This window comes from Carassius gibelio, chromosome A3 (genome assembly GCF_023724105.1).
Source record: "Carassius gibelio isolate Cgi1373 ecotype wild population from Czech Republic chromosome A3, carGib1.2-hapl.c, whole genome shotgun sequence".
Taxonomy (NCBI): Eukaryota; Metazoa; Chordata; class Actinopteri; order Cypriniformes; family Cyprinidae; genus Carassius; species Carassius gibelio.
In genome coordinates this window covers 29,594,169-29,621,843 of record NC_068373.1, presented here as the reverse complement: position 1 = coordinate 29,621,843, position 27,675 = coordinate 29,594,169, and the positions used below count along the sequence as shown (strand labels likewise).

Genomic DNA, 27,675 nt, shown 5'->3' with positions numbered 1-27,675 from the left:
ATGGCAGTACAAGGTCCTCCACTTCAGGCTCTCCCTATCCCCCCGTGTCTTCACGAAGGTCACGGAGGGTGCCATCAGGATCCCTCCGTGGATAGGAACTATCTCGACAACTGAGTCATTTTGGCCCGGTCCCAAGAGGAGTTGTGTGATCACAGGGACTTGGTGCTCCGGCACCTCAGTCAGTTGGGGCTTCAGGTCAACCGAGAGAAGAGCAAACTCTCCCCGGTGCAGAGAATCTCTTATCTCTGTATGGCGTTAGACTCAGTGAGTATGACGGCATGGCTCACCAGCGAGTGTGCCCAGTCAGTGCTGAACTGCCTGAGTTTCTCCAGAGGCAGGACAATGATACCACTGAGACACTTTCAGAGGCTTCTGGGGCATATGGCATCCAGAACCGCAGTCACACTGCTCCATGTGAATCCACTTCAGCACTGGTTGTCCCGAGTCCCGAGATGGGCATGGCGCCACGGTACACATCCTGTCACCATCACACCGATGTGTCGCAGACTATTCAGCCCCTGGTTGGACCTTGTCTTTCTACGGCCTGGCGTCCCTTAGAACAAGTGTCCCGGCATGTTGTTGTCACAACAGATGCCCCCAACACGGGCTGGGGCGTGACATGCCCGCTCTCATGACAGCTCACCTTTCCAGGGGAATAGTGACTCCATCCCCAGATGGTCCAGCAGATCTGGAGTCGATTCGGGGAAGCCCAGATAGACCTGTTTGCTTCCCACGAGTCCTCCCCCACTGCCAGCTGTACTATTCCCTGTCCCAGGCCGCCCTGGGCATGGATGCACTGGATTTGCTGTGTCCTGTAAGAGCACATTGCATATATGTGGATTGCATCCAGAGCTTCAGAAGCTCTGAGCAGCTCCTGGTCTGCTTTGGAGGTCAGCAGAAGGAGAAGGCTGTCTCCAAGCAGAGGTAGCCTACTGGATAGTGGATGCCATATGGCGAACGTTCCCAAGGCAAGCTGTGCCCCCTGGGGAGCCAGTTTCTTTCTGTGTGTTGGGTAACAGCTAATTGGCGGGAAGGGCTGGCTGTGTGTCATGCTTGCTGTGCCATTCTCCCTAACACGGGGATGTGAGTGCCTTTCTTCTCCCAGTAGAGTTCCCCAGTTGGCGTACCCTGGTCGAGCATCCTCCAGCACCCTTGGCGGTCAGACTTGGTGGAGCAGTCTGTCGCCATGCCCAGTACTGGTGTTAGTGTGACCGGAGCTCCGGTCAGCCCCTGTACTGGGCTAGGTGTCCATCTGGCTTGATTCCCTACAGGTAATCCCATATGTGTATTCTTCCATGGTAAGGTTTCCCTCTTGGCAAACCTGTGTCTTCCCTTGACAGACCCGTTCTGTCAGTCTCTTCTGGCAGCAGTTCCATCCCTACTCTAAGGTGGGACCTGTCTCAGAGACCCTTTCCATATGTAGTACTGCCCCCTGGGTAAGTCCATATCAGTATCTCCACATGTCACCTCCCTACAGGTAGGATGTGGTCTCCGTAGTCGCCTGTTTCCTAGGCTCACTTCCCCATCGTCTTGCCAAGCTGAAAGAACAAATAGGGAAGATTTGAAGCAATCTTTCACAGAAGGTTGAAATCCCTTCCACTAACTTTGTGGGTGGAACAGCAGCGTGGCCTTTTCCAGCAGCGATGTACTGTCCTTTGAACCCCTTCAGTACCATGGTCAGTGAATTTGCGCTGGGGCTTTGGGAAGGTTACGACCTTAGCGTAGCTTTTGTGGCTAACTTAATATGAATAGGCCTAATAATCAGAAGAATGTAACATGCCGACATTAACTTAAAAGGCCAAATTAGATATAACTAAAGTGTATAAAAAATGTATTCAGAAATTTAATGTTTGTGATTTTCTTTTCCAATTCATTATTTAAATGGTCTACAAATAAGGGAACAGGTGCAGTTATTTGTTGAAACAGCCTGGATAACAATTGGCTAACACTTGTCAAGAATTACGCAAAAACACAATTTATTTATTTTAGTTATTTGAGATGTTATAATAGTTCTCTAATTGTGTTAAAAAAGATGAAACAATAATTATTTAACAAATATTATATAAATAAGTGATGTGACATTCAGCCAAGTATGGTGACCCATACTCAGAACTCATGCTCTGCGTTTAACCCATCCGAAGTGCACACACACAGAGCAGTGAACACACACCCAGAGCAGTGGGCAGCCATTTATTCTGCAGCGCCCGGGGAGCAGTTGGGGGTTCGGTGCCTTGCTCGAGGGCACCTAAGTTGTGGTATTGAAGGTGAAGAGAGAACTGTACATGCACTTCCCCCACCCACAATTCCTGCTGGCCCGAGACTCGAACTCACAACCCTTTGATTGGGATTCCGACTCTCTAACCATTAGGCCACGACTTCCCATTAATTGACTTCCCCTTAATATTTGTATAATAAACTTGGAGTGCCTGTCATCAGAGTGGGCTGGACTGTGCCATGAGGGCCCTCCGCTGCCTACGCCCCTGCTTTATAATGTTGCTGTTTGCTGACATCATGTCTGCGGTCAAACATTTTAATGACTGATGCCTTGTCAAAGCACACACACGCAAAGCTCGGGATATGACAAATGCTTGGTTAAAGCTAGAGGGGATACGTTTGGTGCTACTGGGCATGCACACATAAATACAGCCTAATTTGTCACACTGTACAACATTAATTAGTATGTAATTATTGTAAAAGGTAAGTTAAAAGGCCATGTAGGTGTAGACATTAGTAAAACACAATCTAAAAGGTAGAAAATTAAATTGGAAACATCTAAACTTTTCAGAACAAAGTGCACTGATGGTCATGTGACAAGAACCAACAAATCAGCTTCATCCTTTCCCTAACAAAAATGTACAAGGATAGACATTTTTTTTAATGAATTTATTAACAGAGCTACTCCAAGGGATTTTTAGTGATTTTTATTTTTATTTCTATCTTGTAATTGCACTGGTTTAAACACACACACACACACACACACACACAGGTGCTGGTCATGAAATTAAAATATCATCAAAAAGTTGATTTATTTCACTAATTCCATTCAAAAAGTGAAACTTGTATATTATATTCATTCATTACACACAGTCTGATAATATTTCAAATGTTTATTTCTTATAATTTCGATGATTACTGACAACTAAGGAAAATCATAAATTCAATGTCTCAATACTCAATATTGAAGAAACCTGGTGCCACACTCTAATCAGCTAACTCAAAACAAGTGCAAAGGCCTTTAAATGTTCTCTCAGTCTAGTTCTGTAGGCTACACAATCCTTGAGAAGATTGCTGACTTGACAGTTGTCCAAAAGACGACCATTGTCACCTTGCAAAAGGAGAATGAAAACACATTTAAAAATGTGGGGGAGATTCACAAAGAGTGGACTGCAGCTGGAGTCAGTGCTTTAAGAACCATTACACACAGACGAATGCAAGACATGGGTTTCAGCAGTTGCATTCCTTGTGTCAATCAACTCTTGAACAACAGACAGCGTCAGAAGCGTCTCGCTTCAAAAAGGACTGGACTGCTGCGGAGTGGTCCACAGTTATGTTCTCTGATGAAAGTAAATTTAGCATTTCCTTTGGAAATCAGTCTGTCTGCACTAAAAGTCTGTCTAAATTTGATGACTCCACACTACAAAATCATCTAAACGTAGTGTATGTAGGCTACACTTCATCATTAATAGAATAAGGCATCAGTTTACCCATCACTGGGTTCTATTGTCTTTTGTTGGATCTCGCCATTCGTGTCCGGTGTAGACATGGTGTGAGTTTTTAATGGGTTATGTTATAGCCCTGCTTGTTTTTAATGTTTTTATGAAATATCTGTATTGACTGCATGATCATATAATCTTATTATTTACTGCCATGTTAGCCACAAAAGTAAATCGCTTTGCGATTTGCGTAACGAACACTGCTGTAGGTTGCTTTTTTAGCGGGTGCACCGAGCACCCAACTGCTCATGCAGTTTATGCACTCAACTGCTGTGTATGTGTGTGTGTGTGTATGTCTCATTACTCACAATGTATGTCTGCACTTGGATGGGTGAAGTGCAGAGCACAAAATCAGAGTATGAGCTACCATACTTGGCATATACATAACATCACATTATCAAACTGTGACTGGACAGGGTTTTGATGGCTGTTGTTGGTGTGAATGTTGGGTGTTCATGTGCTCATCATTCTTTATTTTCTGATACAGATTTAAATTCTGACCTATCTTACGGGAGAAATGATGAGACGTCTTTCTTAACCATAGTGAGGGCAGCCTGTTACAGTTTATATTTAATCATAACATTTTATGTATACGTACCTTTAATTTTTGGATTACAAGGTAACCTTTATTTTCTTTTTTCATTATATAATGTAGAGTAAGGATAAAAACTAATAAGTCTAGTATAAACTGTATCAGTTAAATATTATTGCAGACAGATTTATTCCAATTAAATTAAGATTTGTTTATTGAAGTTAACTGAGTGCACCCAATTATATGTATTCACATGTTTAAAGTTCTATTTGATTTCTATGTTCACAATATATATCTGTATTCATTTCTCCATATCTAGGAGTTATGGCCACTGGAGTTTTACCGCTTATAGCAAGTGTTCTATGTGTTGTACTCTTCAACAACTCTAATAAGACATATATACAGAGACAAAGTGGTAAGTGTTACAGTAGTTTACATTACAAATCATATACTGGTAAAATACAGTCGTGGTCAGAATGGTTGGTTACCTTGGTAAATAATATGATCAAAAAAAGGCTGTGAAAATAAATCTGCATTGTTAACCCTATTGATCTTATTTTAAAAATATAAAAAAAATCTAACCTTTCATTGAAGAATAAGAATTTAAAATGGATGGAATTCTCATTATGAAATGTTTTTTTTTTCTCTAGTACACGTTGGCCACAATTAATGTTACCCTTAGAAATTCTTATAAGTAAAATATCTCCGAAGTATATTCCCATTCATATGTATAATTTTTAGCACACCAGGGTGATTATGAATTTAAAATTATCCAGCCATTGCTTCCGGATTCACAGGAATATAAAAGTGAGGGAAAACAAAGCCAGAATTCCCTTAATCATCCATCACAATGGAAAACACACACACACACACACACACACACAAACAAAAAACAAACCTAGGAATATATTTCTGATGTGCAGAACAAAATTGTTGAGCTTCACAAAATACAAAGTGGCTTTACAAAAAGAGCTAAAGCATTGAAAATCAACATTAACACCATCAGGCTATAATTAAGAGGTTCCAATCAACTAAAGATATTACAAATCTTCCTGGAAGAGAACATGTCTATATCGTCCTAATGCATGGTGGGAAGGAGAGTTTAAGACTCTCCAAGGATCATAGCTGGAGAACTGCAGAAAATAGTCAGAGTCAGAAACCCTAAAGAAAATTTTAAACAGGACCTACATCAGCACATGTTATTTGGGAGGGTTACAAGATTCAAAAAAAAAAAAAAAATGAAAACAAAATGCTCTCAACCAAATTCATACTCCAGCATATTCATTTGCCAGACACTGAAACTACAAACAAGACTGGTTTCTATGGTTCTAAAAAAAAAAAAAACACCCAAGATGGGTTTGGTGTACACATGTCCTGGGGCCCATTTCACAAAGGAGGTTAAGTGAAAACTCGGAGTATGTTTACCCTGAAATGAGGGAAACTCTAGGTTTTCTGTTTCAGAATGGAAGGTTTGTCAAACCCGAGAAAGCAGGGTAAGTCAAGCCCATTTCTGAAAGAGAGGTTACTTATATGGTAACTTACTATGAACCTAACCTGGTCAGGAGCAGGTTTTCTTCTGTAAACCCGGTTTCTTTTGGTATCCTCCCCCTTTTTAACACTTCATTGATGCACGCTGGAAAAATGCCCTTATTACTAAGTGTTTTTTTTTTTTTCAAGTACAAATGTATATAAAAATTAATAAAATAAAGACTGATTTTCTATATAAGAAAACGATATAAGATACTTAGTCTTGTTTCCTGGGGAGGGGGTCTATTACTAAGAATCTGCAAATCTACTGTAGCTCCTCCCTCCATCATAAGGTTAAATACGACACATGTGAATAACAGCTTCAGTGGTGTAGGCTGTAATGTTTTGGGCACGGAAAACTAGCTTGTAACGCAAATGATTGGGCTAGAGTCCGGCTTTTACAGAGCTCGTTCTTCTCACTTTTCCCATCACATGTCACATTAGAATTTATTTTCAATAAAAATGAACAAAATGTTCTAAAAATGGAAGTTATTATTAAACGAGTGTTTAATAATGATACAGCTATTTATAATTGTAATAAATATAATAATTTACATTCTGTTATTATTGCATCCTGTTAATGTATAACAATACTGAGGTGCAAATCTAATTATTATTTACACTTACATGGTACTTTTACTTTTACATGGTAAATAGAATATATCACGATTTCCACTCATTTACATGTTTTCTGTAAATAGCATCTAGAGCTACTTACACTTAGCCTACTGTAAATAGGATCTATCGCTGAGAAAGTATGTTAATTCCACTTAGTGTAAGTAGCCAATGCCATATTTTTGTTACTCTATTGGCAGATAATTTGTAAAATAAGAAAAATGCACTTAACATATTATTATTAATATTATTATTTTATATATATTTTTTGCCCATGAGATACCATAAAATGATTAGCTATTAGTTCATTAATCTAACGTTCTGCCAGTTATCACCTGTGATATTATAAAACTGAGAAGAATTACATTTGTATCGAGTCTGAAGTATGCAGACGGCTTTTTGGCGGGAGCTGTTGCCATGGTGAATTGTAATATCAGCGCTCCATTGATAATGGCTTTTATAGTTGTGGTGCACGCGCTTAACTCAGAGTCAGTCAATTTAGAGTTGATTAAACTAACTCATTTCAGCTGCTCTGTAACTGAAAACTCAGAGTTTCCCATCTCAGGGTAAGTCAACTCAGAGTTCAAGTTTAAACTCAGAGTTGGTTGAACCTCCTTACTGAAACGGGCCCCAGGACATCTTGTTTAGAGACATGGCATCATGGATTCTATCAAATAACAGATAAGAAAAAAAAAAATTATTGTATGATGCTAGAAATCGAATAATGGGCCATGGTCTGATCTACAACAGGACAATGATCCAAAAACAAATATCGAGATTAAAACAAAAATGGGTTTCTGAACACAAAACAAATATTCTGCCATGGTCGTTCCAGTCCTCTGACCTGAACCCTCCTGAAAATGAGAGAAGTGAACTGAAGAGGAGACGCTGGGAATCTAAAGGGTCTGGAGTGATTCTGGATGAAGGAATGGTCTCTGATCTCTAAATCTCTGATCGCTGGTGCTAAAAAGGTTGGGGACCGCTGGTATACACTACAGTCTCCGTGCTCACAGCTCACAAACACAAATAATTTTATATATTTATTTATTTATATTTATATTTTCATTGTCTGGCTATCTGGGACTTCTGTGTGGAGTTAAAAGGTTAAGATTATAACTTTCTCTGTAGTATTATATCACATTGTGAGTTTATATTAGCACCTTTTGTTGTTTTCTCATGGATATGGAAGCAGACGTCAGACTTAACAAGTGAATAGGAGAAAATATTAGAGCTGTTAAAATGGCAAAATGGAGGTTTCAAAAAAAGTGAATAAAAGTGTGCCATTAATTGTGGCCAACGTGTATTAGAGAAAAACATTTATTTCATAATGAGATTTACCTGAATTTTAAATTCTTAATATTTAATGAAATGTTAGATTTATGTACATTTTTTAAATAAAAGATCAATAGAATTAACAATGCAGATTTATTTTCACAGCCTTTTTGACACTGATCTGCCTAAACATGCTTTAATTACATAAATATTGAGACCGTTCTGAAGCAAAAATGGAAAGTAATGGACTATGATCAAAACCTGTGTTCCTGTAGCTCAACACCAGTGCTTAATCTCAAAATTTAATTCTTCCAGAGTAGGCGAAAAGATGCTGAATGACTTACTATTTTTGTTGAGGTTGAGTGTCTTTTGTATTCTTCTTGTTTTGATAACCCACATAAACTTTTAATCAACAAGGAAGGGAGTCACCAAACACAGAATGAAAATGTCCTCATATTTTCCTCAGATTCAAGCTTTGCAGAGAGAGGATTATTTCTCTGTAATTTCCTGGCGCTTAATGCTTTTATGAACTGTTTTTACAACATGGTACTAAAAAATCATGAAGGTATGATATTTGAAAAAATGAATATCAAAGTATTCTTTTTTAAAACTATTTTATTTGTTATTAATAATAATATTTATAAATAATTTGTTTTAATAAGATGGGGCGTTGAGTGTTATCCTAATTAACCATCTCTCCACTGATAGATTATTTTGGATGGTTCTGTGTGATTACATTTCTGCAGATACAGTGGACACGTATGCAATTAACATGGATATTTAATAACTCAGGTACAGTAATGATAATATTCTTTATGATGTCTTTCTGCTCCCACATTTAGATTATTTCCTTCGCCTATCATTTCTGATTTTTAAGTGTTTGATTTTTAAGTGTTTGATTTAGATGTAAGTGGGAATTTGAGTTAACCCTTCAGTTAAACCTACCTTCAGTGCAGAGTCCAGATCTTTAACCTCTAAACCACAAAGATCTCTCAGTAAATTCATGAGGCTGTGTGCATGCTCGAAAATGCAACCATAATGTTGTAATGTGATCTATGTGGCTTTACAGATTACAGTAATAGTTTTTGTCTTTTAAATTATTTCCTTTTTAACTTTTATTACAGTTTGTCATCACAGTGTTTTTGTGTACCTGTTTGGATCAGTTGTTGTTGTTTTACTGACTTCATCAACACTTATGACAAATCTGATACTCAAGATAAGTGAGTTCAATCCTTTTATTAAAAAAGCCTATCGTCTGTCATAATAATTGAATATTAAATACGATCTCTGCTATAATGTTATTTGTATTCCACAGTGAATGGTGAAGGTGTACTGGGAGATCTGAGAACTGTTCTCTTTCCATCTGAAAGCCTCTTCGCTTTGATTCTGCTGATTTTACAAAAATTTAAACCTGGTGAGTAATAGGTGATGTTTTTAGTACAAAAACATTGTTATGAAATAAACAGTCCATAATGAGAGAACATTGTTCCACACACTTCCAATTCTATGCTTGCACTTTCTTATACAAAGCACAGAAGGAGAATAAAAATAAAAAAAAACTTTATGCAGTTCTTTTCTGTGCAAGGACAGTTCATAGTTTGCCAAACACCATTAAAAGGAGAGACCATCTTCAGTTGAACAAAAAAACATGATTTTTTAATTCATCTGTTGCAGTCTATCAGTCTTATAATGTATGGCAATGGTTACAAAATCTGAGAGAGTAAAAAAAAACTTGCACCGACACAACCAAATTAAACTCTGCAGATTGTGACTATACGTTGATCTGTAAAGACACAAAACGATTGGGGTCTGTGCAAGAAACTGAACAGTATTTATTTTATTTTTTTTTACCTCTGATTAACGCAATATCCAAACTGTTAGAACTCTTGTGAATGCACTTCACAGCAGAAAGTGCATTACCGCCATGATTTCTTCATTTCTTTCTTTTTATTTCTTGTAAGGACCGATTGTTTTGTGTCTTTACACATCAATGTATCAACATGAGCCACAGGGTTTAATTTGAATTTTTCTGTGGAAGGTTTATTTATTTATTTATTTTTACTCTCATAGATCCTGCACTGTATTAAGTTTCTAAAGTAATATGATGATTATATCATAGACATACTGAAATTTAAACTCTTCCTCTGGAAGGCCTGCATTTTTTTTTTTTTTTTTTAAATCTTAGGTTTAATGGCGTTGACCATGTTACACAGCAGCAGAATAAAGTTGTCAGTCCTGTATCTCAGTCCTTAGTACAGTTTTTCACACACATTACTGGTATAAACTTACACTAGTTTTCAGGACTCGGAACTGCATTTTCGGAAAACGTAAAATTTAAGATTGTGAAGCAGAAAACATATATTTTTTATTTATTTCAACAGATGATGACACATCTCAGTCTGTTTCCAATGTGAGCTATCATTTGAAAAATACTATATAATGAGTCTTCTAAATTCTCCTTTTGTGTTTTGTAAAGGAAATCAAAGCATACATGTTTGGAACAACATGAAAGTTAGTAAATGATGACATAATCTAATAAGATCTTTAACTCATTTACTGCACTATGAATGTTCAAAACTTAATAATTACTCAAACACACACAATAAATAGTACACTTGCATGCATAAAATCTGCATTCAATTGCTGAATGCTGAATTCATTGTCAGTTTAAATCCCAATCTAATAAATTGTATATCTCTGCTGCAGGTGAGACTTGTACGTATAATGGATGTCAAATTCCTGCGATCATAATTTTGTGCATCGTGTTTACTGGTTCATTCATATGTTCTATATTGAAGTTTTTTAAAGTCCAGCCATGGTGGTAGGCAGTATGGGAACTTTAACATAATTATTGGTATGAATTGTTGTGGAAAACATGTAAATATGTTAACATAAAATCTGTTATGTTGTATTGTGTAAATTCTCCAAGGCACTAATAAGGTTAGACAAGAGGAGTATGTAAATTCAATTCTATCCTCCCCCTGAGACCCAGAAAAAAAAATGTCATTAGATTGTTTTGAGCATAAGAAACAAATGGGATTTGTTTAATAATATGTCCTCTGTAGAAAACATCAGGACTGAGTTATTAAGGAAAGTATAAGAAACTACAGTCATTCACCAATATTTTTTTTAGGTCCCAGGATATTTTGTTTCGAGCAAAACATTATACAAACTATGTTATGAAAGATATTACAAAACGACTTGATATACTAATATTTTACTTTCTAAAATATGTGTATCAGCTTGGCCAGATGTTTATATTCCTTCTCTATAAATGTTATCTATACACTTGATTTGCATATTAATAGGTTCTTGCGCAACGTGTAATAAAAAAAGAGATAATAATGAGAGAAACAACACTGCAAGATTTTCATATGAATTCTATAGGAATATTGATATACAGTTCCTTTTCCTGCTTAACATGCTGTATTGGCCTCTACGTAACACACTGATAAAATTGATGATATTCTCATTTAATTCCCCAGAAAGTTTTCCTGAGACTTTTATGACAAACAATTTGAAAATTAGTCAGATTTACCATCAACGATGGCAACCAGGTGAGACACAGGGCCATCTCATCAGAACATTATAATTCTAAAGGGACGATACGTTGAGTGGTTTATTTATTTATTTATTTTACAATGTATTATTAATTATTAATACTTATAAAATCGTATTATTAAATTATTTAACTATATTATTCACTTTGATTTCTACACATCTTTGGAATATTTTTGTCAATATTTGAAAAAAGAAAAGTAGTAATCTGGTAGGCCTATATACTGACCATCCAGCAGATGGAGACTGTCGCTCTCTTTCTCTTCTTGACTTTTACTTGAAAAGCAGTTTTTCCCAAGCATCAGCTTGCATGTTTATTTAGTTTAAAAGAATGTTTTAATGCACATCCTGAGCATTTTTTTTTATGTGCATTGACTCTATAAGGAGCTGAATAGTATATATATATATATATATATATATATATATATATATATATATATATATATATATATATATATATATTAGAGGTGGGCATAGATTAATTTTTTTAATCTAGATTAATCTCACTGTGATCTTGAAATTAATCTAGATTAAAATGGCTCATTCGAATTCTGCCGAAGGCATTCAGAATATGTGTTACACAAATAAAATTGACAAACAGTAAGTCTTTGAGAAGGGGTTTATCAAGCTAGGTGGTGCATTAGAAAAGGGGCTCATCTCCTGTTTCCAAAATGCATCACAAAGTGCTTGAAAAAGCTGTAAACTAATTCCACATTTCAAAAGGTGCAAACAACAAAGTTTTTTTGTAAAAGTAAAAGTGTACCTGTAAAAGTTTTTTTTTCAAGTTTGTAGGTGTCAAGGTACAGAAACCAAATAATAGCACTGGATAGTCTTCAATGTAAAAATGAAAGATACAATCAAACCTACATGTATTCAGACACCTTCAACTTTTCTCACATTATTACAGTTTTGCTATATATATCAAAAATTATATCTGGTTTCTGAATAATTTTTGGTTTGACTGTTAAACTACAAAGTAATTCAGTCAAGAGCAGTGAGTGATTTTCTTAAATTTTCTTGTATTAACATTACAGCAGCCAGTAGCTAAATTAGGCGCGGTCACTTTAAGAGAAGATGAACGCATCCAATATAATACACATCCCATTTTTTTCCTCAACTGTTTACTTTCACGTTTTTTCGAGCATAATTTCCAAGGGGGATATTTTGACATATTTTGTATGTATTTGTCGGCACAAGAGCAAAAATAAGCAAATTCGATGTTCTAGTGTTTTGAGACGCCTTTCTCTGCGCGAGCCCTGAACACCAGAACACCGTGGTGTTGAATTGGGCTCTTTCAGATCTTTTTGTTTGTTCAAACTGCGATTTGCATTTGTTCGTTCGGGTGCAGGAGGAACTTTGAGAACTTCGCAGAAGAGAGCTCGGTTCAGTGTCGCTGTCCGTGATACGCGGCTCTCTCTCGTGCGCACCCGCTACTCTGTTCAGTTTTTCCACGTCTAGTTTTTGGATGCTTTAATGTTTAAATCGACAAGCGGTACGGCTTAACAACATGTGAAAAAGATAAGTTTTCGTGACGATGCGCAGCAGTGGCCCGTCAACTGTCCTGAGCATCTTTTTAGGCTGTCCTCAGCGAGTCAGTTATACAAAATATCAAGGTGAAAGTAATCATAGCTTGCTTAGTATAGACCCAGCTCCCAACCCAACTTTCAGAATAGATTAACGGCGATATTTTTTTTTATCGCCCGATAAGAGTCTCGCGTAAACGCAGCACGTTAACGTCGATAACGGCCCACCACTAATATATATATATATATATATATATATATATATATATGTGTGTGTGTGTGTGTGTGTGTGTGTGTGTGTGTGTGTGTGTGTGTGTGTGTGTGTGTGTGTGTTTGAGTTGTTTTCAGTCAAGAATATGGTTATTCTTATGAATGGATGGATTTGTGTGTTCAGTTGTCAGCAGGACTTAAACATTTAGAGTTTTTCATTGACAAAACCTGCAGTGCATTTTCCAGTTGCTCATTTTACTGAAACTCATAATACAGCACATTAATTATTGCATGACATTTCAAGATGATTATTACAGACTATAAACCAACTTTTGGTTTCAGATTCAGTTTTTATTGCACCGGGAGAGAGATAATTTTTTTAGAAAATTAGTTGTGTTTGATAGACTTTATCACATTCGATACTAAACTGATGTGAAAACATGTCACATCTGTTCAGTTCCAGGAAGGCTGTGTGATTTAGTGGGACATGCACCGACTGGTTTAAAACACGAGACCAGTGTCATTTTACAAAGACAAACCACTTGCTTCAAACAGGATTTAAGAGAGAGGTTTGTGCTGTAAAGACACCCATGACAAATATGGTGATGTGTACATTCTGGTTAAAATATAACTAGTATATGGTTATGTTGGTTATATTATAACCAGAATGCACACATCACAATGGATATATGGTTATAAAATAAATAAACGTACTTTGATAAATTTATTCTATATTTTATTCTGACCTTGTTCAATCCGTGTGTTCCTCTTTGTTTGTGCGGGGTTTCCAGACCAGACCAACGAAACACGGAGGGAAGTAGGGTAATTATTTTATACTGAGTAAATGAAACAAAGTTATTGTTTGTTGTGTGTGTGTACCTAAGAACATTGGTTGGGATTACTTAGATATATTTGGTAAACAACAAAAAAAAAAACAAATTGTGTTGTATTTTGAACAAATGCAGATTAATTAAAAACTAGATGTATGAATGTAAAGACAGAAACTTAACATTTTATTGTTAATATCACAGATTTAATTATGTAACATTTACATCCACCCAGATAAATTTTTCAGTGTAAGCTATCTTTTATCTTTCTATCCCGTTTATTGTGTGTACCAGAATGCATATAGTGTCTATTGATGCTCATCATTTAATTTGTTTTGTCAGCAAGTACACTATAGGTATTTTTGTTTATAAAAAGTATGCAGTAAAAAGTAAAAAGTAAAAAGTATGTCTTGGTTGAATGGTTCTTTTATGGTTCACTCAAAATACGGAAGTCAAGGGAAATGCAACAATTGTTTGTGTCTGTTTGTTAAACATATCTATGTTCCTCCTTTTCAGGGAGAGTACAAGAATCTCATCTAAGTCTCCTGAGCTTAGGAAGAGCAACCACCAATCAATACATTTTTCCTAAGGAAGCATCCAGGTTGGTTTAAATTTCACACAGGACTTATAGACATTACATTTACATAACAGGAAAAAACAGTCTGAACATAACAGTCGAAGCTGGTCTGAACTGTAATGTGAAAGCTCATTTGTATTAAATGCAGATTCAGAGAGACGGTGGCTGTATTATCATCTGAAAATGAACCGAATTCTGTTCCTTTTTGGTTCTGTCATCCTGGTGATAGCTGATGGTATGTCCATGAATTTTAATTGTTCAGGGTGTTTTCTTATTATGATTCATCTAATTCATCTATCTATTTTAATAATTCATTTGAAACGTTTTAGGCTTCATTGTGCATGGTCCCTCTGGTCCTCTGTTTGCTCCTCTGGGATCTTCAGTGGTTTTGCCCTGTTATGTTACTGAACCCTTTCTAATGGAGGATCTGGAGGTGCAATGGAGAAGAACAGACTCATATGCCGTGGTTCATCTATTTCTGGATGGTGAGAGTCGACCAGAGGTCAAGCAGCAGGATTATCATGATAGAGCTCATTTCTTCACTGATCAGATTCAACATGGAAACTTCTCTCTCCATCTGGACAATCTGACAGCTGAAGATGAGGGACGATACACATGTAGAGTTTACAGTCAGCAGGATTCTGGAGAAACTTTTGTTGAAATTAAAGCTGTTTTTGAGTCTGGAGCATTAGATGGTATTATAAACATACTTTTCCTAAAATTTATTTTATATTGTTCTGTGATAAATTATGCAATGATTGTTCTTTCAGATCGTTTGCTAGTATCAGGCTCAGATAAATCCATATCTGCATCTGTGGGTGAGGATGTCACTCTGAACTGCTCTGTAGACTCTCACATTAAATCTGAACACATTGAGGTTTCATGGAGGAAAACAGATGAAGATATTCCAGTTCTGTTCTTCCAGAACCATAAGACTTTTCCAGATTCTTCACATGAGCGATACAGAGACAGAGTTGAGCTCTTCCCTGCTGAGATCCCCAAAGGAAACTTCTCTCTCAGACTGAAGAGTGTCAGAACTGAGGATAAAGGAGTTTACATGTGTCACGTGAAGAATGGACGTCTGTCTGCAAATACAACTGTGATCATAGAACGACTGAGTGAGTCAACAGGAAAACATCTAAACTTATTGTTGGAGCCTAATTTCATTAAAAAAAATGTATTTAAACACTAATTATCAACATTGTTATTATAATATAAAGGAGTAGGTCCTCAATTAATAAATAAATAAAGTGGAATATAGCACACACTGTTATAATGGTACTTTTATTATATTTTAATGACAGGTAACAGTCACTGTATATGTTGTATGAAAAAGATAATCAGTTGAGTCCATCAACAGAATTTCCATTTTGGGTAAAAAAAAAAAAAAAAAAAAATAGTATCCTAGAAGATCAAGAGCGCTTTCTTCTTGATTTTTTAAAGACCTTCGTGTTCTCCCTGCACTACATCACTCTTGTGTTCATAAATTGATCTCTGTATTTCACAGGTTTCTCTGCTTTACACATAGTGGTTTTGGTTCTCTGTATTACTGGATCTGGATCTGCACTTCTGCTCTGCTGGCTCATATACTGCTGCAGATTACAAGATGCGATAGGTAATAAATGGGGAATAGTATTTGTTGGAATAAGTTAATGGTATACACCAGTACATGTTAGTTATAGTTACATTATTTATTTTAGTTCTGAGTGAAATGTTGTTATTTTTTGTTTTTTCTTTGTAGTCAAACGTCTTCAGATTTTTCTAATTTTCCTTCCAAACATTACTATGCTTATCTCTTTCATCCTCTGGGGGGCTTCTGAGGGTGAGTATTTCAGTCATACTTTTTAATCTGTTTGTTTTTATACACGTCAGTTAATTTGAGTTTTAGTTGTTGTGAGTGACTTAATATCCAGCAAGTTACAGTATTGAACAAGCTACCAAATATGCTAGGTAACGTTATAATCGCTAACATAGCAGACTCATGGAAAAATACATCAGTTATCATTTATTTTTTGTCATGACTAATTATTATTTATTGATTCAGCATTATCTGTATGAAAGAGAAAGAATAACTTAATCTGATCTCTAAAGTGAATAAAAAACATCAGAGTTGTGTGTGTTGGTGAGGTAAAGGGGGAAAGCAGGCAGTGACCCAAACCACTCTGAAGCAAGGGAGGAGGGACTAAAAATATTTATATTTATTTATTTTCCTTTATTTATGCCCCTGTTTGCGTTTATATTGTTTTACTACTTTACTACAATTGTTTTAAATATATATCACTATATTATTTGCAATACACAGTGGGGTTTGTAACTATTTTTAGTGGGGGATAACCCTCAGATGGGGGGATATCACAAATGGAATATCACAAAGTGTACAATCAGTTTTGTTCAATCAATTGTACAGAACGGATTAAACCAAGGTCTTATTTGCGGTAAGATTTAAATCTAATTTCATTCCAGGTATTTCAAGAGAGACTGTTGCTTGCATGGCCCTGTTTCTACTGAGACCAAACATGCTCTTTATGGCTATATCACATGAATCTCAAGGTAAGTTTTTTTTTTCTCAATTAAAAAATAAATAAAACTAAAATTTCCATAGCACATGTTATGTTTGATAGTGGAAATGTCTAATTTGTAGTCAGAACTTATATAATTTCTTAATAGTCATTATTTTATCAAAAAATGATGATAACATTTCCCTTAGAAGTTGTTTTCTGTATGGCATCTTGTTCACTTAATTATTTATGTTTAAATTCTACAGTCATCATTAATAATAACAAATGGATGAATTATCGAGTTTGGAGTTTTATCGAATACATTGTTATTGCTGCAATTGTTTATCCAGGTAAGCACATTAGTATACTTCACCAGTATATACAGTACATTGCTTCTTTGCTGTCATGACTGACAATAATGAGACATGTGTTCAGTATCACAGGGTCAGAGGTGCAATGAGGGTTCCAAATACACAAATATTATGTAATTATGCTATTATATAAGACCTCTGCAACCACTACTAATGTAGAACATATTTACATTTATTTTGAATGTCAAAAGTAACTTGTACAATGTAATTGGGCTTTTATGAAATTTTATGAATTAATAAAGAGCAAAACCTTTTTTTAGAAACCTTTGGCACTACATTAGGCCCTATTTTAAATTTTCATTCACGTCACCAGCAACTTTGTCTCTGCATATCAATTGTCTCTGTACTTCAAGTTATTTGTGGACATTCCTCCTAGTGCTGTCACTCTGATGTTCTTAGTAGACTTCACATTTGGACCTATCTTTAGATAATGCGATCACAGAATAAATTTATTGATGGTAAAACTAAGTTACGTTTCAAGTTTGGTTAACTCTGCATTGCGTGAGTAGCTGCATGAGTTTATCTGCCCTTAACCAGTGGTGGACCTGATGGAGAGCTAGCAGCTTACCGCCTCGGAAAGTGCTCTGCATGTTAGGTCACTTCATGCCACAGGACTATTTGTGACATGCTTGTCTTTGCTTTTGTTTGTGTGTCATGGCAGCCCCGAAGCAGCTGCTGCTTGCAAGAATTGGTCTTCCGGCATAAAGAATACAGCTGTTGATTTGTGCTACTGTATCAGTTTGTGCTATCTACAGTTAAAACAGTAGGTAGTACGATTCAATGATGAGAAATGCTACTAGCATAACACTGTGTAATGTGGTTTGAGGCTTTATGAACATTCAAACCTTCCCCAAACCCTAATCCTAAAACAATGCAAATATAATGTTAGATGGACAATCTGATAGGTAGCATTTTTCGTCAAAACACTGGTGCCGCCATTATCTTAGTTTCTTACAGCTTGACAGCACTGCTGCCAAAATTGTTTTTACAGGCAAATCATCAGCCTGATAGTTGCCATGGTTACACTTGTTGCTTCAATAAGTGCTGCTGTCTTATGATGAACCTCTTATGAACTGAATCCTAAAACAGTGTAGTTAAAATGCTGGTGCTGCACTGCACCTGCTGCCTATGTTTCGTGGCTATGGTGTTCAGTTAGGTCCGATGCATGATACTAGTTTGACGTTGGAAGATCGTCTGGGTCTGTCCCGTCCTCACTTTCCTTACTGTGAAATTCTGACTTTGTTGTGGCCATTCAAGATCCAATACTGTATGAGTATTAAAACATGTGACCAAGTTATTTCATTGCGTTGAATTGACCATTGATCAATGACATTTGATTGCTTTGTTATTATGTATGCTTTGGTATCAGTCTGACTTTGACCATTAATACTTAAAGTGCAAATTGGCTGGTATGCACTGGCATGCAGTATCAGTACTTCTATATTTTAATCTTTAAGTCAAGTCAAGTCAAGTCACCTTTATTTATATAGCGCTTTAAACAAAATACATTGCGTCAAAGCAACTGAACAACATTCATTAGGAAAACAGTGTGTCAATAATTTAAAATGACAGTTAAAGATAGTTCATCATTGAATTCAGTTATGTCATCTCTGTTCAGTAAAACAGTGTCTGTGCATTTATTTGCAATCAAGTCAACGATATCGCTGTAGATGAAGTGACCCCAACTAAGCAAGCCAGAGGCGACAGCGGCAAGGAAATGAAACTCCATCGGTGACAGAATGGAGAAAAAAACCTTGGGAGAAACCAGGCTCAGTTGGGGGGCCAGTTCTCCTCTGACCAGACGAAACCAGTAGTTCAATTCCAGGCTGCAGCAAAGTCAGATTGTGCAGAAGAATCACCAAATAGGAAAAGGATCTGCCGCCCGCAGTTGATTTTGATATTCTAGGTATTATCAAATTGCCTGAGTTTTGAGAACGTAGCGGACGTAGAGGAGTATAATGTAAAAGGAGCTCATTCAAATACTGAGGTGCTAAATCATTCAGGGCTTTATAAGTAATAAGCAATATTTTAAAATCTTTTAAATATTTTAAAATATTTTAAAATTAACATTCCTGCATTTGACATTGAGAGCATATGCCGTAATTTAGATTTATTTTTGAGATGGAAAAATGCAGTTTTACAAATGCTAGAAACGTGGCTTTCTAAGGAAAGATTGCTATCAAGTAGCACACCTAGGTTCCTAACTGATGACGAAGAATTGACAGAGCAACCATCAAGTCTTAGACAGTGTTCTAGGTTATTACATGCAGAGTTTTTAGGTCCTATAATTAACACCTCTGTTTTTTCAGAATTTAGCAGTAAGAAATTACTCATCATCCAGTTTTTTTATATCAACTATGCATTCCATTAGTTTTTCAAATTGGTGTGTTTCACCGGGCCGCGAAGAAATATAGAGATGAGTATCATCAGCATAACAGTGAAAGCTAACACCATGTTTCCTGATGATATCTCCCAAGGGTAACATATAAAGCGTGAAGAGTAGCGGCCCTAGTACTGAGCCTTAAGGTACTCCATACTGCACTTGTGATCGATATGATACATCTTCATTCACTGCTACAAACTGATGGCGGTCATATAAGTACGATTTAAACCATGCTAATGCACTTCCATTAATGCCAACAAAGTGTTCTAGTCTAGGCAAAAGAATGCTGTGGTCAATTGTGTCAAATGCAGCACTAAGATTCAATAGAACTAATAGAGAGGTACAACCACGATCAGATGATAAGAGCAGATCATTTGTAACTTTAAGGAGAGCAGTCTCAGTACTATGATACGGTCAAAATCCTGACTGGAAATCCTCACAGATATCATTTTTCTAGTATCTTGGACAGAAAAGGGAGATTCGAGATTGTTCTATAATTAACTAGTTCTTTGGGGTCAAGTTGTGGTTTTTTGATGAGAAGCTTAATAACAGCCAGTTTGAAGGTTTTGGGGACATATCCTAATGACAATGAGGAATTAATACTAGTCAGAAAAGGATCTATGACTTCTGGAAGCACCTCTTTTAGGAGCTTAGATGGTATAGGGTCTAACATAGATGTTGTTGGTTTAGATAATTTAACAAGTTTATACAATTCTTCCTCTCCTATAGTAGAGAATGAGTGGAACTGTTCCTCAGGGGGTCTATAGTGCACTGTCTGATGCGATACTGTAGCTGCACTGTATTGATTTTAGAGGTAAAGTAGTTCATGAAGTCATAACTGCTGTGATGTTGGGAAATGTCAACACTTGTTGTCGCTATTTTTCATTAATTTAGCCACTGTATTGAATAAATACCTGGGGTTATGTTTGTTTTCTTCTAAAAGAGAAGAAAAGTAATCGGATCTAGCAGTTTTTAATGCTTTTCTGTAGGATAGGTTACTTTCCCGCCAAGCAATACGAAATACCTCTAGTTTTGTTTTCCTCCAGCTGCGCTCCATTTTTCGGGCTGCTCTCTTTAGGGTGCGAGTATGCTCATTATACCATGGTGTCAAACTGTTTTCCTTAACCTTTCTTAAGCGGAAAGGAGCAACTGTATTTAAATGCTAGAAAAGAGAGAGTCCATAGTTTCTGTTACATCAAGTTGTTCTGAGGTTTTGGATATGCTAAGGAATTTGGATACATCAGGAAGATAACTTAAAAAGCAGTCTTTTGTGGTAGAAGTGATGGTTCTTCCATACTTGTAACAAGAATTAGAATTTACAATTTTGGCTATATGAAGTTTGCACAAAACTAAATAATGATCCGAGATATCATCACTTGGCTGCGTAATTTCAACACTATCAACATCAATTCCATGTGACAGTATTAAATCTAGAGTATGATTTTGACAATGACTATGTCCTGAAACGTGTTTTCTAACACGAATAGAGTTCAGAATGTCTATAAATGCTGATCCCAATGCATCTTTTTCATTATCAACATGGATATTAAAATCAACAACTATTAAAACTTTATCTGCAGCCAACTCAGATTTATAATTACCAAACTCTTTAATAAACTCTGTATGGTGCCCTGGTGGCCTGTATACAGTAGCCAGTACAAACATAAAAGGAGGAGTGTCGTGCCGTCCGCCGAGGGCCGTCCAGTGCCACCGCCAGGCACCGCGGATGAGATCACCCAGCTGGTGGAGGGCCGAGCAGCAGTGCGTCTGGGAGCCTGATTTTTTCTTTCCTCTCTCCCCTCTCTCGTCTCTGTCGCTCCTCCTTCCATCTCATTTTCTCTCGCCTCGTCTGTCCTACCCCCAGGTTCCCACAGGTCCCCGTGAACGGTCCCCCCCGGAGGGAGGGGGGGGGGGAGTAGAGCGCAGTCTCGGGAGTACCCCCCGGCCTGCGAGGGGAGATGGGGGTATGTGGGGCGGGGCCGAGAGGCGTGGGAACAAGGAGTGAGGCCAGGTGCAGTGATTGGAGATGAGCTGCACCTGCGCCCCACCACCGGTCTCGAGTCCCACGTAGGAGATGGAAGGATATAAAACTGGAGTGACGATAGTGAAGGACGAGAGAGGACCAGGCCTGGGATGTTAGTTTATGTTTTGGTTTTTATTTATGCGCACCAGTCGTCCGTGAGGGGCTGGTGCGCTGTTTTGTGTTTATTTTGAATATTAAAGTGATGTTTGATTGTGCGCCGGTTCCCGCCTCCTTCTTCCGGATGAATAGGAAGTTTTTATCATTACAATCTAATTCTTGCAATGTTTTTAAATGATAGTATGCTGATTTAGTTACTGCTATGACATGACTAATGAAACTAAGGTCTGTCTCCAGAATCACACCAAGATTCCTGACTTGATTTTTAGTTGTTTGACCCCTAGAGTCAAGGTATGCATTAACCTTGAAAACTTCATCTTTGTTTCCAAATGCAATGATTAATTTTTTTCCTTGTTTAACTGACACATCCAACTATTAATTTCATCTGTACATTAGCAGAGGGAGTCAATGGGGCTGTAGTCATTTGGAGATAAGGCTAGGTAAATCTGGGTATCATCAGCAAGCTGTGATAGGCAATTTGGTTCTTTCTCATTATTAGACTTAGTGGGAGCATATACAGGCGGTGCGAGAATTGACCCTTGTGGGACTCCACATGTCATGGAGGTCCACTTAGACTTATGCTCTCCTAGACTCACATAATAGCCTCTCCCTTCTAAATATGACCTGAACCATTTGAGTACCATCCCAGAAAGCCCGACCCAGTTTTCCAGTCTTTCTAGTAGTATGTTATGATCGACAGTGTCAAACGCAGCACTGAGATCTAGCAATACCAGCACCGATATTTTGCCAGAGTCACAATTTAAGCGAATATCATTTATTATCTTAATGAGTGCTGTCTCTGTGCTGTGAAGCGGTCGGAAACCAGATTGAAAGTTGTCCAGGTATCCATTTGAGTTTAAGTATTTGTTTAGCTGATTAAAAACTACCTTTTCTATAATTTTGCCTATAAAAGGAAGATTAGATATTGGTCTAAAATAGCTCAAAATGGTGTTATCAAGATTGCTCTTTTTCAGGAGGGGCTGAAAAAGATCTGCTCTCAACAGTTAAGCACACTTTTGAAAAAGATGTGGGAAGTGTGTCAAAATAGCAGGTTGACGATTTTAGGTGCTACACTATGTCTTCCAGAATTTTGCTATCAATTGCTTCAAAAATAGACATAGTATCTTTTTGATATTGTGGCCTAATCTGTCTGACCTCTGCATTACTTGAGGATGTTCTAATAGCCTTCCTGATATTGATGATCTTCTCAGAAAAGAAGGATGCAAACTCATTGCATTTGCTGTCTGAGAGCATTCCACTGGGAATCTGACTTGGGGGGTTTGTCAGTCTCTCAACAGTGGCAAAAAGAGTACGAGTGTTATTTAAGTTATTGTTTATAAGGTTTGAGAGGAAATTCTGTCTAGCTGTGGCTAGTTTCACATTAAAAGCATTTGGCTGTCTTTATAGATGCTATAGTGAATTTCAGGTTTTGTCTTCCGCCACATCCGCTCGTCTTTTCTGCATTGTCTTTTCATAGTCTGAACTGCTGTTGATCTTCTCCAATCTGATTTCTGTCTCTTTGTTTTCTTACTTACTATTATTGGAGCAATATCATCAATAACATTCTTAACTTTTGAGTTTAAGGAATCAAGGAGAATATCAAAGAAATGAAGTTTGCAGAAATGCTTGGGTGTTAAATATATAGTCTCCATAAATAATACACTTGTGTTCTCGTTTATGCATCTCCTGACAGAGGCCGATCTATATTCAGTTGTAGCAGAGATCAAAATATCAAAGAAAATACAGAAGTGATCAGATAGTGCTATGTCCTTAATAACAATGGATGAAATGTTTAGACCCCTACTGATGATTAAGTCTAGAGTGTGTCCACCTTTGTGTGTGGGTCCATGCACATGCTGAATCAGGTCAAAATTGTTTAGAACCATTATCATTTTTTTAGTGTTGTTTTCTGCATTGTCTATGTGAATATTAAAATCTCCTGCAATAACAAACAGTCAAACTCTGAGGAAATCCTTGATAACATTTCTGTGACCTCTTCAACAAAGGCTGGAGAGTATTTTGGAGGCTTGTAAATAATAATAAACAGAATGCGTGGAGCATCTTTCAGCACAGTCCCTATATATTCAAAAGACAAGTACTGACCAAATGACACTTGCTTGCATTGATAGACATCTTTAAATAGAGCAGCTACACCCCCACCTCTCCTAACATTCCTGCAGACACTCATGTATGTGAAGTTAGGAGGGGCTGCTTCATTGAGGACTGTTGCACTGCAGCTGTCTTCTAGCCATGTTTAGTTTAGAAACATAAAATCCAGATTGTTTGTGGTTATAAAGTCATTGATTAGAAATGATTTATTTTTTTAGTTAACGAGTGTTTAAAAGTGCTAACTTGATGGCAGTTCTTGGTGTCTTTATATCAATCTTAGTTTGATGCATAATAGGCCTCAGATTAGATGAGTTTGCCCTTCGGCTTGAGAAGGCCTTAGACTTTCTATCACGTGATAAAACTGAAATAGAGAAAGCTACATGCACACTGGGTTCCCACTTGTTCTATAAGCATTTGTGAAGTGAAATGACAAAGTGAAGTGACATTCAGCCAAGTATGGTGACCCATACTCAGAATTTGTGCTCTGCATTTAACCCATCCGAAGTGCACACACACAGAGCAGTGCGCACACACACACCCGGAGCAGTGGGCAGCCATTTATGCTGCGGCGCCCAGGGAGCAGTTGGGGGTTCAGTGCCTTGCTCAAGGGCACCTAAGTCGTGGTATTGAGGGTGGAGAGAGAACTGTACATGCACTACCCCCACCCACAATTCCTGCCGGCCCGGGACTCAAACTCACAACCTTTCGATTGGGAGTCTGACTCTCTAACCATTAGGCCACGACTTCCCTTAATGTTGCTGCTATTATAGCGGGGGCCCGACACATATCACTGAGAGCTGCTATCAGTTGTTTTTTGGTTCACCTTCAGCAGATAGAGGGTTTGGGCCCTGCCGTTGAGGCAGTGGTCGAAGAGCTCTCGCAGGAGCAGGGACCACAGGCTTTGGTGGTTTTGGGGCTTGCTGTTTTTTTGTTTATATCTGCAGGCTTGCAGCAAATGAGTGAGAGAGTTTAGTCCCAGCATACACCAATTCCTCCATTTTCTGTGTGAAGCACAGAAGTGGAGATGCTGGAGAAAGAGATAATGTGTCTGGTGAGATGGGCTGTGTCTCTGGTGTTTCCGGTGGCTGTGATATGTTGTCCAGGCTTCCCTTGCTGTTTTCTAGAAAGTCATCCTTGGGTGCTGAATCTTGTAGCTGTTTTGATACATCACAGTCAGTCTGTGAGGAGCTCTGTTGGCAGGGCTCAGCAGGGATAGTGTCCATCAGCAGTGCTTGTTTTGGCTGCATAGTGTTATCATTGTCCTTGTGGGATATGTCAATCACATGATGACTCGAACCCGGTGTGTGTGTGCTGAATGGATTGACACACTCTGCTGAAGGATGACAGAGGGAAAAGTAGATATTGTCCTTAAACACTCTAGCACCAAGTTTGTTTGGGTGGAGGCCATCCGGTTTAAACAATTGTCTATGGCCCCAGAAAAGATTGAAGTTGTCAATGAAATTCACTCCTTTTATATTACAAGATCTTTGTAGCCATGTGTTCAGCCCAAGCATCCATGAAAACATATTCGTTCCCCTTGCTGGGAGTGGTCCACTGATTAACGACTGAACTTTGAGTCTTCAAAGTGTTTCAAAGAGTTCAATGAAGTCCTTCTTAAGGAGTTCTGACTGTTCTTTCCGAATATCATTCTTCCCCACATGGATGATGATTTGATTTGTAGTCTTGTGCTTCATCAGAATGTTGAACATCTGAAGTTCCTTGTTCACATCAGAGACCTTTGCTTGAAGAAGGCAGCATGTTGTTGTAGTCCTGCTACAGATGTTTCTGATAACAGAGTCACCCACTATCAGAGTCCTTGGCTCAGCTGCGCTCTGAGCTGGAAGCCGCTGTCTGCTCGTCCTTGAGCGCCTGTTAGTAGCGGTGTTAACTGCTGGCTGATCAGATCCATGTTTAATCACATTTGGGGATTCCTCATCCACATTCATTAATGCTTCAAATCTATTCTCAAGATGTATAGGGGGTGGTAGAATACCAGTATTTACAAGCCTTGTCATAGTCGAATCTGGGGTAGAGGAAGCTAAGGCAGCAATACGAGAAACTCGTGACAATCTGATGTCTCGTGTTCCTTTGGGTCTTGCTCCCTGTTTGTGCCATCGATTAGTGTGGCGATCAGTTTCGGCTTGTTCCTCTACACTTGGTATAAACTGTTGAGATTCAGAAGATTCATGGGACTCACCGGCTGTATGCTGAGAGGGTCTGTGATGACAGTCTGCTGAGTGTTCCATCTGGTTTGGAAGTCCAGAAAGTAACTTTGTTTCAAGAATCACAATCCTTGTAGAAGTTTGCAGCAGTTCATGCAACAAGTAGATCCAACAGGAGGCATTTTCTCTCTCTTCTGTTTGAATGTAGGCAGTTGTTTTCCCGTCTCCGGAATGTAAGCTGCTGGCAGTGGGAGGCAAAGTTTTCTTTTTGTAGTATTATTCCAGTCCCAAAGAGTTTTTAGTTTTAGCGTTTGCTCCAAAAATCTGTTGTTTGAGCACTGTGCTGATCTGCTGAAGTAAAAATCTTAGAAAAATCAGAGAAAAGTACAGAAATAAGAAGCAAAGCGCAGAGCAGTAAGCTAGAACGTCCGAACTGTAGCAAAGCCGGAAGCAAGAATGAAAGAAATTTAAGAATTAAAATAAATGATAAATCATTTAGGTAAAAACAAGGCCCGTTTATCACTTTCAGGCACATTCCTGTGAAAGTTTATTTTTTTTTTTTCAGGTTCACTTATGAAAAGTTCCCATGGTTTTAACAATAACACCACAAACCATGTTCTTGTAGCCATGGTCACTGCAAATTAACCATGGTTTTATTACTTCAAACTTGTTACTTAATAATTTACAAAGAAGTATTAATATACTGTAATATTTGGTTGTTGTTGTTGCTATAAAAACAGACCTAAGCCATCAATAGCCTTTAAAATGACTTAAAATGCATTATATAAAAAAATAATGAGGCAATAATGATTGCTTAATAATAAAACTGTTAAAATACATCATGTAGGCAAAAACAAAATAAACAATTTATGTACATGTTATTACAAATGCCTGCAAAGGGAGCCAAATGCCATGTGATTGCTGCTGTTACTCTTACAGGACAATCAAATCCTTGTTCAGGCTACTGACCAAACATTTAATTAAATTATTCACTTAATCTTTCATTTTTGGCCACCTTTGTGGCACAGCCTTTATTATTTCTTCAACAACAAAAAATGCATATCACAACCCTTACAAAAATAAAAGATGGTTTTATCATAGTAAAACTGCTTAATTTCCTTTTGCTTGATTTCCTTATGCTTGAGAATATAAAATGAATTAGAATCATAATAAAGTTATAGCCACAGGTAAATGTCGAGAGCTACAATTGTAATTTGTAAATAATACAATTTATTAATTTAGTTTTTTATTTGATTAAAGTTTTTTCACCCCTATATTAGGTGTTTTTATTCCATCATCATATTTGAGGAAGGGGGGCACAACAATACAATCCTGCTTAGGGCACCTGTTTGGCCCTGGTTGTGATAGAAATTGCATCAGTGCTAAACTGCTTCCATCAAACAATCACTAACTATCAATGTATGAATCAAACTCACTGAGACTGCGGACATTTCATTCTAGACAGTTTTTGCTAAATAAGGTGAATAACATTTGAGAGACAGCACTAGAAATGCCCACTAGTGACTTGAAGTACAGAGACAATTGTCATAAAAGGGTTAATTCACCCAAAAATGAAAATTAGCCCATAAATTACTCCCCCTCAAGTCATCCTAGGTGTATATTATTTTCTTCTTACAGATGAATCGAGTCAGAGTTAG

General features: G+C 37.4%; 1 protein-coding gene across 1 annotated transcript; it reads left to right on the top strand.

Moving 5' to 3' along the window:
- LOC127943244 (butyrophilin-like protein 2) lies at positions 1–27,675 on the top strand. Its single transcript, XM_052539565.1, has 9 exons — positions 1–68; positions 260–434; positions 14,333–14,378; positions 14,503–14,589; positions 14,684–15,049; positions 15,125–15,472; positions 15,862–15,927; positions 23,409–23,459; positions 27,656–27,675. Exons 1-9 carry the CDS (start codon positions 1–3, stop codon positions 27,673–27,675), a joined length of 1,227 nt encoding a protein of 408 aa, XP_052395525.1.

What these genes read in the sequence shown, in the direction of transcription:
- LOC127943244 (XM_052539565.1), top strand. Translation starts at nt 1, where the DNA reads ATGGCAGTACAAGGTCCTCCACTTCAGGCTCTCCCTATCCCCCCGTGT. An exon ending in TTTCCTAAGGAAGCATCCAG is followed by an intron (nt 14,379 to 14,502) that starts GTTGGTTTAAAT and finishes TATTAAATGCAG; the next exon opens with ATTCAGAGAGACGGTGGCTG. An exon ending in AGGCCGATCTATATTCAGTT is followed by an intron (nt 23,460 to 27,655) that starts GTAGCAGAGATC and finishes TTCTTCTTACAG; the next exon opens with ATGAATCGAGTCAGAGTTAG.